Source organism: Trichomycterus rosablanca, chromosome 16 (assembly GCF_030014385.1).
Source record: "Trichomycterus rosablanca isolate fTriRos1 chromosome 16, fTriRos1.hap1, whole genome shotgun sequence".
Taxonomy (NCBI): domain Eukaryota; kingdom Metazoa; phylum Chordata; class Actinopteri; order Siluriformes; family Trichomycteridae; genus Trichomycterus; species Trichomycterus rosablanca.
Genome location: NC_086003.1, coordinates 721,588 through 731,604, shown reverse-complemented (window position 1 = coordinate 731,604; position 10,017 = coordinate 721,588). Strand labels below are relative to the sequence as shown.

General features: G+C 41.9%; 1 protein-coding gene across 1 annotated transcript; it reads right to left on the bottom strand.

Annotated features, from left to right (window-relative positions):
- Positions 1-2,420: 2,420 nt before the first annotated feature.
- Positions 2,421-9,742, bottom strand: dnajc21 (DnaJ heat shock protein family (Hsp40) member C21). Its single transcript, XM_063011259.1, has 12 exons — positions 9,419-9,742; positions 8,209-8,302; positions 7,974-8,097; positions 7,734-7,865; positions 6,803-7,107; positions 6,579-6,715; positions 5,402-5,486; positions 5,090-5,281; positions 4,660-4,702; positions 4,168-4,322; positions 3,937-4,021; positions 2,421-2,933 (listed from the first exon to the last, which is right to left on the bottom strand). Exons 1-12 carry the CDS (start codon positions 9,513-9,515, stop codon positions 2,778-2,780), a joined length of 1,605 nt encoding a protein of 534 aa, XP_062867329.1. The 5' UTR covers positions 9,516-9,742; the 3' UTR covers positions 2,421-2,777.
- Positions 9,743-10,017: the final 275 nt, after the last annotated feature.

Genomic DNA, 10,017 nt, shown 5'->3' with positions numbered 1-10,017 from the left:
CAGGACCTTCCTGCTTTAGTGTTTTTCATCATATCTGTGAGCTTGTAATACTGCAGGACGTGAGCTGAGAGTTTATTAATTTAGCAGAAGCTTTAAACTCCACTGAACTACATGAGAAGCACAAATAAGTGACCCCTCCGTAATACACACACACACACACACACTCAGGCAGTTCTGTTTATGTGTAATGAATCACAGCTGCTGTTAAGAGATCAGACATCTATGACATGGTGGAGCGTTGTGAAGAATAATATCTCGTCTCTGCTGCCAACCCAACCCCACAATCCAGGGTGTTTCAAATCTAAACTATTAAACATCATTGTGTGGAAGATTTCACATATTATAGGCTTTTTAAACCACATTTTTAAGCTTTTGTCCGTGTCACAGGGTCACAATCGGGCCGGCCGATAGCACCACTGAGATGCGAACCCGCATGGGCAAGCACAACAGACCACTGCACCACCTGAGCGCCCGGTTTACTGATTATAATAAGCAGATTTTAAACATAAAACATGATAAAAAATAAAACACACACAATGATAAATGATATAAACACAATCATACATTAAGCGAGTGCTACATTATGTTGTCAAAAGTCTGTGGACACCCTCCTAAAGATTGAATATAGTTGTTTCTGCCAAAGTCATTGCTAACAGGTGTATAAAAAAGATTTCATGCATTTAACATTGTGGCAACAGTTTGGGGAAGTCCCCTTTCTCTATATAAAGACATGGTCTGACCAGCTGTGTGCAAAGTAGCTTCCAACATTTGTTCCTGACCTGACTGACTCTACTGACTAAATGAATGGACACAAATTCCGACAGACACACTCCATAGTCTTGTAGAAGGGCTTCCCAGAAGAGTGAATAATATTAACGCTACAAGGAAAGAAGGAGCAATTCAATATAAATGCACACGGTTTTGATGGTCAGGTGTCCACATACTTTTGGACATGTTGGCTGTTGTAAATCAACAGCAGATAAACAGTAAACAATAAACCTCACTAACAATGTGCTGTCGACTTTAACGACCCCAATTACCCGTCAAACCCATAAAATCTGACAAGCCCGAACAGTTCAGTTATCAAGACGCAGATCCACACACACACACTCCAAAAATTCCATCAGACACACACTCCTCACACACCTCCACTAAAGCGATTACTTACCTGTTTAAAATCCAAATCCTTGATCAAAGTGCAGCTGCAGCTCAGAGCATGTTCACCTAAATCTGGTGCATCTTCAGGTTTGGGGCTTTATTTTTAGCCCCTTTTGCCCCCCGTAAGTACAAATCTAGTTACCTGATAGCGTGGACATGTGCGCAGCCAGACACTCAACACCCCTCGGCTATATTTGATCCACTTTCCCTCCCCGCGGATTGAGAAACATGACCAGGTCACATCCAGGACGCTTGTTTTCCTTTTAACGTCCAGCCCGTGATGAAATCCTGAACCTGAACCTCAGGGGTGACAGAAGGTTCGTTTTTATTCAGCGAGGGGTGGAAAGATTCCCAGCACGCAGAACGAGAGGGTGAATTTTGTGGAAACGTGACACACTGATGGGATGTAGGACACGCTGGGTAATCTTTATGACCAGGCTGTTAATGTGTTGAGTAGAATCCGGCGTATCACTGATAACGTGCCGGTAAAACATAGTGGTGCGCCAGAGGCTATCAAAGCTAGTCAAGAACTTTGAGGAGCTACACGAGGGTGAGGAAGTGTCACCCTTTATTCCCAGAATCCTGTTCCTGGGGCTCCTGAAATGACATTTCCAATTTTAAAGCGTCCACTTTCTTTTTGGTAACACCCTGTGTTAGCTTTCCTCCGATATTAGAGCCCTATATTTACATTTACAATTTCGGCATTTAGCAGACGCCTTAATCCAAAGCGACATACAGTACTGGGACAGTTTACAGTCTAAGCAATTGAGGGTTAAGGGCCTTGCTCAAGGGCCCAACAGCAGCAACCTGGCAGTGGTAGGGCTTGAACCAGCGACCTTCTGATTACTAGTCCGGTACCTTAACCACAAGGCTACAACGTCCCTATGTCATTTGTTTTGAGGGCTTAATGCCCCATCCCAAGTCCCCCATGTTATTAGGACTGACCTACACTATATAGCCAAAAGTATTTGGACACCTGATCATAAGCTTGCTGGACATCCCATTTCAAAAACAAACTATCGAAATAGAGCGACCTCTATAAGGTCTGTGTTTGGGAATTGACAGCATTTGTATTGTACGGCTAGGCGCTGATTGATCAGTAGAATATCCGGTTCATCCCAGAGCTTTTGAGTGGGGCTGAGCTTTTCTTGTCTTCCTGGAACAAGAAAGGGCCTTCCCTAAACTGTTGCTGCAAAGTCGAAGGCATTACACTGTAGATCATTTCCTTTACGTGATTGATTTATTACACCTGTTAGTAACTGTGGCTGAAACACATGGATGAATTTAATAATTACAAGCGGTGTCCCAATACTTTTGACCACACAGCGTATGTAGAAAGCAAAGACGTTTTGAGACAGACGGAATAAAATGCAGATTTTCATTGAAAAGAGCAGCAACACGTTTATTCTCATCTCCTCTTTCTCACCGAGCTCTCACAGAGAGAAAACCAGTCCGGCGTCACGCTTCTGCACGGCACAGTTTTGGCAATCGCTGTACGTTTATGAAGAACATGCTACCGAGAGTTTGTGAGTGAAACCGTCCCCCTGTGTGGGGGCCCTTCATTAGAAAGCTGCTCCGATATTATTTCAGAATAAAAATAGTATTTGGCGCCTCTCTGGTCATCTGTTCTTCCTCTTATCTTTCTTGCTCTTGCTGTTCGGAGCGGCGGTGGAGGGCAGCGCCGTGGCGTGACCCGTCGTCTTCAGGTGATCGAACAGTTTGTTTCTGGTGGGGAATTCGTAATGGCAGACGGCGCAGTGCAGGTTCGCCTCCTTCTACACACACACACACAGCTAAAGTTAAAGATGCGCTCGAACAAACACACAGGGTCTGTCTGAAAACCTACAGTTCTCTCTCTCTCTACACAGACGCATTTCCCATCTTCCAACACTCCCGGGAAGAGTGCTTCCTGAATAACGAGGGAGCGTCCGACGCCTCCTCGGTGCTGAAGGCAATCCCAGCATTCAGTGCGGCACGACTTCTCTCACTAAAAACTACAAACGTGGTGGACATTAAATAAAAAGTTATTTATTTATTATGTATTTATTTATATAAGTTTTTATTTATTTATCTGTTTGTATTTATTTATTTATCTATCTGTTTTTATTTATTTATGTTTTTATTTATTTATTTTGATTTATTTATTTGTTTTTATTTATTTATTAGGCATTGTAACTATGTTTTTATTTGTTTTGTATTTATTTTTTATCTGTTTGTATTTATTTATTTTTATTTATTTATTTTTATTTATTTGTTTGTTTTGATTTATTTATTAGGCATTTTAACTATGTTTTTATTTGCTTTTTATTTATTTATTTGTATTTATTTAATTATGTTATTTATGTTTTTATTTATTTATTTTTATTTATATATTTATTTATTTTTATTTATATATTTATTTATTTTTATTTATATATTTATTTATTTTTCGGTACAGAGCAACCAACAGAGTTCTTTTCTAATGTAAATAAATTCTTATTGATGTTTAATCTGTATAAAGGTGCACGAGTGTCGTTTAATTTATAAATTGAGGCGTCAGGGACAGTTTAAGCGTTTTCGGAGGAGCTCACCGGGTTTTCAGACAGACCCAAAATCTTGCCATGCGTGCTGCCCATACAGACGCTGGGTTTAATCACGACCCTGTTATTATATTATTATAATTATATAATTATTATTAAACAATATTATATGTTTTAATTTCAGTTCTGAAAACGAGTGATCCAGATCAAACCCTGCATAACGAGTGCAGGAGATCCGGCACCACTCACGATTACGTACCTCCTGGTTCGCTTCACCTCCTGCGTGAGGTTTGGAGCTCTTTTTCAGGTCCTTCCCACCTTTCTTGTTTTTCGTCTTTCCGGAGCTACAAAGACGTAATCACACGTTACAGTCAGTCCTGGTCGTGAACCAGCGACCTCTCCATTACTAGTCCAGTACCTCAACCACTAGGTTACAACTGCTACATATTTCATACAGACACAAATCAAGAACAACAAACATTTTATTCACCTCTTATTGGGTGCGGGTTCGTCTTCCTTCTCCTCCTCTACGGGGTCTGCGGAGGAGCCAGGACCGTCCTCTTCAGGTTCTGTTTGGGACGGAGGAGCGACGTCGTTTGTGGAGTCTGGAACAGGAACATCGGCTGTCGGCTCTTCTGTCAGGTTCTGCAAAACAAAACAAAAGAAATAAAATCATACACGGTCATATCCAGTTCCCAAGATACGCTACATGGCCAAAAGTATTTGGACACCTGACCATGAGCTTTTCGGACGTCCTATTTCAAATACGAATGTACAAAAATACACAGACTTTTAAGTGTATGTGTGTGGGAATTTGGGCCCGTTCAGTGAAAAGATGACGGCATATGTATGGCTGGGCGCCGATTGATCAGTTGATGTTCCGGTTCATCCCAGAGCTGCCCAATACATTTGCCTATATACTGTATATCTCAGGAGGGGAATTAGAAATTACTAAATTGTGATTGGCAGGGTCCGTACTCACATTTTTCTGCTGTCGCTTCTTCTTCTTCTGCTTCTTAGACAACCTGCGATCACAGTTTTACACATTAAATAGAGTTATTATATTAGATTATTAGACTATATTGGCAAAAGTATTGGGACACCCATTTTAATCACTGAATTCATGTGTTTCGGCCACACAAGTTGCTAACGTGTAATAAATCAATCATTACGAAGTTTTATGCCTCTGAGTTCACAGCAACACTTTAGGGAAGGTCCTTTCATGTTCCAGCATGAGAGAGCACTATAAAGACGTGAAGAAAAGTCCTGAACGGGCACAAATTCCCATACACAGACACACGTCAAAGTGTTCAGAGATGTCCAGCAAGCTCACGATCAGGTGTCCGAATACTTTTAGTCACATAGTGTATCTAGTTGAGATAGGGTAGATTAGTAGATGGTTTATGACTCACTTCTGTTTAGGTGCACCCTCCTGTTCGTCCTCGTCCTCTTCCTCCGCCCCGCCCTCCTCCTCCTCCTCTTCCTCCTCCTCGCCGTCCGGCTCGGCCGAATTCAGACTCAGGGACTCGTCCTCGTCCTGCAGCTGCTGCCGGAGCAGAGCCACCATCTCTCGGTGCCTCTTCGACTTCTCGTGGTTCTTCATGCTGGGGAGAGAGACGGCGGGGGTTTGGAGGCGAGTCGGTAGAGCAGGATGGTGTGTGTGTGTGTGTGTGTGTGTGTGTGTGTGTGTGTGTGTGTGTGTGTGTGTGTGTGCGCGCACTTACGCTTTGTCCGTTTTGAAGGATCTGTCGCAGGCTGGGCAGTACATGTCGTCATAAACGTCCTCCATCTCATCACCATCCACCGCATCTGAGACGAGATATGGATTCAACCACTTTAGTGTGGACAGAGCTGGCTCAGTGCTAATCAGAAGGTTGCTGGTTCAAGCCCCAACAACAACAACAACAACAACAACAACGTGCCACTGTTAAGCCCCTACTGTTAAGGACCTTAGCTCTCAATTACTCTTAACTGTAATCTGTCACTTTTAGGGATGTTGTAGCCTAGTGGTTTAGGTACTGGATTAGTAATCAAAAGGTCGCTGGTTCAAGCCCCATTGCTGGGCCCTTGAGCAAGGCCCCTAACACTCAATTGCTTAGACAGTATGCTGCCACAGTACACTAAGTCACTTTGGATAAAATAAAAGCGTCTGCTAAATGCCAGAAAATGTAAACGTAAACGACCATACGAGCGGCTCGTCCCTCCTCGGACCGCCGTCAGTGGGCACCTCGCCACAGGTGCCCGTCAGAGACCATTCAACCCAGGGGTCAGTCCATAAATATCTGATCTGCTGCACTGAACACGTGAGGAACTAATAGATCCCTGACCTGGAACGCACAGTTTAGAAGGGTGGTCCTAATGTTTTGGCTCACTGGTCAGGTGTCAAAAGTATTCGGACACCTGACCATGAGCTCGTATTAAAACAGAGTTACTCTCAGCAGCCATTCCTCCGAGACGGTTCTCACAAGGCTTTGAAGTACGTCTGTGTGTGGGAATTTGTGCCCGTTCGATAAAAAGATGACAGCGTTTGTATTTGTAATGGCTGCATTCCGGTTCATCCCAGAGCTGCTGAGTGGGGCTAAGGTCAGGGCTCTGTGCAGGGCTCTTTATAGAGAAAAGGTCCTTCCCTAAACTGTTGATGCAAAGTATATGATTGATTTATTACACATTTACATTTTCGGCATTTAGCGGGCGCTTTTATCCGAAGCGACTTACAGTATACAGTCTAAGCAATTGAGGGTTAAGGGCCTCGCTCAAGGGCCCAACAGTGGCAACCTGGCAGTGGTGGGGTTTGAACCAGCAACCTTCTACTAACTGCCCTACACCTGTTAGCAACTGTCCTGGCTGAAACGTGTGGATTCAATCATTTGAATGAGCGTCCCAATACTTTTGTCCATGTACCTGCGTCCGTCTCGTCCTCTCCGAGCTCCTCCTCGGCGTCTCCAAACTGGCGCCCGTACTGAAGCTCCATCTGCTGCAGCTCCTGCTCCAGTTCAGACATGGCAGACCAGCTCTGCTCCTTGTACTCCTCGGCCAACCTGACACACACACACACAGAGAGATCCGGTTCGGTTCCGGCGGGACCAGGAGAACAGGGAACCGAATCTGTGGGCTGTGAGACTCACTTGGCCTGCTCCAGTTTCTGCCTCCTCCTCAGCTCCTCCACCTTTTTGGCCTTTTCGGCATTCTGCTCCTCCACCAGCTTCTTGTGCGCCTGCACCCGTCTGTCGCGCTTGCGCACGAAGGCCACCAGTTGGCGCACCAGCTCGCTGCGCTCCTTCCTGGCCTTGTCGCGCGTCTTTTTGTTCTCCTTCTCCATGGCCCTCTTCTCCCAGCGGTTGGAGGCCTGGCGCGTGTCGTACTCCTCCTTCCACGCGAAGTTCTTACGGGTGCAGAAGCTCTGCCAGCGGCCGTAGAAGACGTGCACCACCTACACCGGATAAAACCCGGCATTAGAGGAATATCCGGACCGGCAGCTTTGAGGAAAACAGGTCAGGGTCACGGTGAGTCAGGAGCGTGGCTTAAAACACTGGGACAGGACACCTATTGACTCACACATTTACATCATGGGTCAGTTTAGAGTAGCCAATCCACTTTCTGTTTACCTTCATGAGGTGGGGAAGAAGTTAGAAGACCAGGGACATAAGAACATGCCAAATTTCTCAGACAGTGACTGATCTCCAGGACCTACCTGCTGTTCCTCATTGGCTATTCGCACTACCAGTCAATATTTTGGCCACTCTGTGATGTCACTGCTCTATTGCACTCTATATTAAAAAATCGTGTCCCAATTTTATCTGACACACTGTTCATCGTCTATTTTTGGACCACTTCTTTTTACCAGGCAGGTTTACACATGGGTCAGTATCTCACCCTGCTCTCCCTTATCAATAAGGAATCCCATCCTGTCCACATTTATCGTGTCTGTCTAGGCGCCCAGCTGGCTGATAGCAAAGCTGAGATTCAGTTCAGTCATGTGCTGTTCTTATAGTTCAAAGTTAAAACCAGAATCATGAAAGAAAGACACATTTTTAAAGTTGATCTGTGATCCGTTACCGTATCGTAGTCGCTCCGAGAGTCTCCAAACAATGGAAAGTCCTCACACACTTCGTCCTCCTCGTCTTTACCGCGCTCCGTCTCCTCCTTTGCTATGGACTCGAACAGGTTCCTGTACACGGTGTAGAAACCCTGCAGAGACCAGGACGAAGTATTTACAGCAGAGAAACTGAAACAAACATTCAGTCACTGATGAACTCAAAATAACGGCACCGTTTCTAACAATAAAGTCTAACTCGCCTCCTCGTCATCCCCGTAACCCGAGTAACAGGTCACAGTGAAGTACTGCAGGAGGTCGATGCTGTCATCCTGGTACTCCCCGCTGACTCCACCCTTCAGCAGCGCCTCCCGGTGGTTATCGTACCTGTCGTATAGAGCAGAGGAGAAGCTCATAAGCTCATGACGAGGTCTTTGTGTATAACGAACCATGATCCACCTCACAGAAAGGTTTATAATAAAGACTGTAAATGTTCACCAGGCTCTCTCCTGTGGGTCACTGAGGACGTCGTAGGCGGCCTGGATGAGTTTAAACTGCTCCGCCGCTTCCTCCGCGTTCTCCAGATTCTTATCTGAGGAGCACAGATACACGATTATTTATCTGCACAAACTGTGACTTCAGGCTCAAGAAAACATTGACGTACTTCCCATTCAGAGGATGTGAATTCACATTTAGCCAATCATGAGTGATTTTGTGGTGCTTATTTAAACTAAGCAGTAGCCTAGTGGATAGGGTACTGGACTAGTAATCAGAAAGTAGCTGGTTCAAGCACCACCACTGCCAGGTTGCTGCTGTTGGGCCCTTGAGCAAGGCCCTTAACCCTCAATTGCTCAGATTGTATACTGTAATAGTACTGTAAGTCGCTTTGGATAAAGGCATCTGCTAAATGCTAAAAATGTAAATGTAAATAATTATTTGTCTAATGTGCAACAAATTCCCCCCAGAGATAATAAACAATTATATTTAATAAAAGTTATTATTATTATTATTATTATATAAAACTCAGCCATAAATAATAATAATTGTAAAAAAAAACAACAAAAAAACTAAAATATAAAGATCATAATATTAATAATTTAAATTTTAGCCATTAAAAAAATATACATTTTTAAAATAATTATTATTATTACATATAAATCTCAGCCATAAATAATAATAAAAATAGTAAAACTGATAATAATACTAAAATAAATAAAGACTACAATAATAATTAGAATTTTAGCCATAAATAATAATAAATTATTAATTTAAGCCATAAAAGTAATATTTATTAAAAATATTAATATTATTATTATTATATATAAATTTCAGCCATAAATAATAATAATTAAAAAAATAGATAAAAGGTGATAATAATAATTTGAATTTTAGCCATAAATAATAATAAATTATTAATTTCAGCCATAAAAATTATATTTAAAACTATATATTATTATTATTAGTACTACACATAAATCTCAGCTATAAATAATAATAATAATAAAACTGATAATACTAAAATAAATAAAGATTATAATATTAATAAATGATTAATTTCAGCCATAATTAATAATAAATATTATAATAGCGTAATTATTAGTAATAACTATAATTATTCAACTATAAATAATAGTAGTAACAAAAATATTTATTTCAGCCGTAAATAATAACAATTTAATAAATTGTTATTAATAAAATAATAACTCACCTGGATGCCATTTAAGAGCTAATTTTCTGTAAACTTTCTTTAGCTCATCATCTCCTGCATCTCTCTTCACTCCCAACATCTCGTAATGACACTTCATTATTAAATCTACACCCCAAAATCACAATAATAATAATAATAACAGTAGTGCTGGTTCCAATTAGCTCAGTTTTAGCCTGTTAGCGTCGATTCACCTAGCTTCTCTAACGTTTGACAATTTAAAAAAAACCTCATAGCATCTCTATAAGCCGATAAACATCTAACAGAACTAATTCATCTTCATTTTAAAAGTTTATTATTCATTTAATCTACAACAGGTTTAGAGACAAGCTAACATGCTAACTGCTGTTTGTCAGCAATGTGGTGTGTGTGCTAGCCGGCCCGGTTGGCGGCTAGATATGACGTCACGACTAAACTCGGGATCTGATTGGTTAAAATGAAGAACACGACTGGCGCCAGCTCGTTCATTTATTCATGACTAGAGAGAACATGGTAGAGAACATGCTAAACTCGTTATAAATACATACAGTAAGCGAAATGTTCAACCATAATAACCATTAGGAACAAAAATATAAGATTGTTTTTTGTGCTCAAGGTTGCTT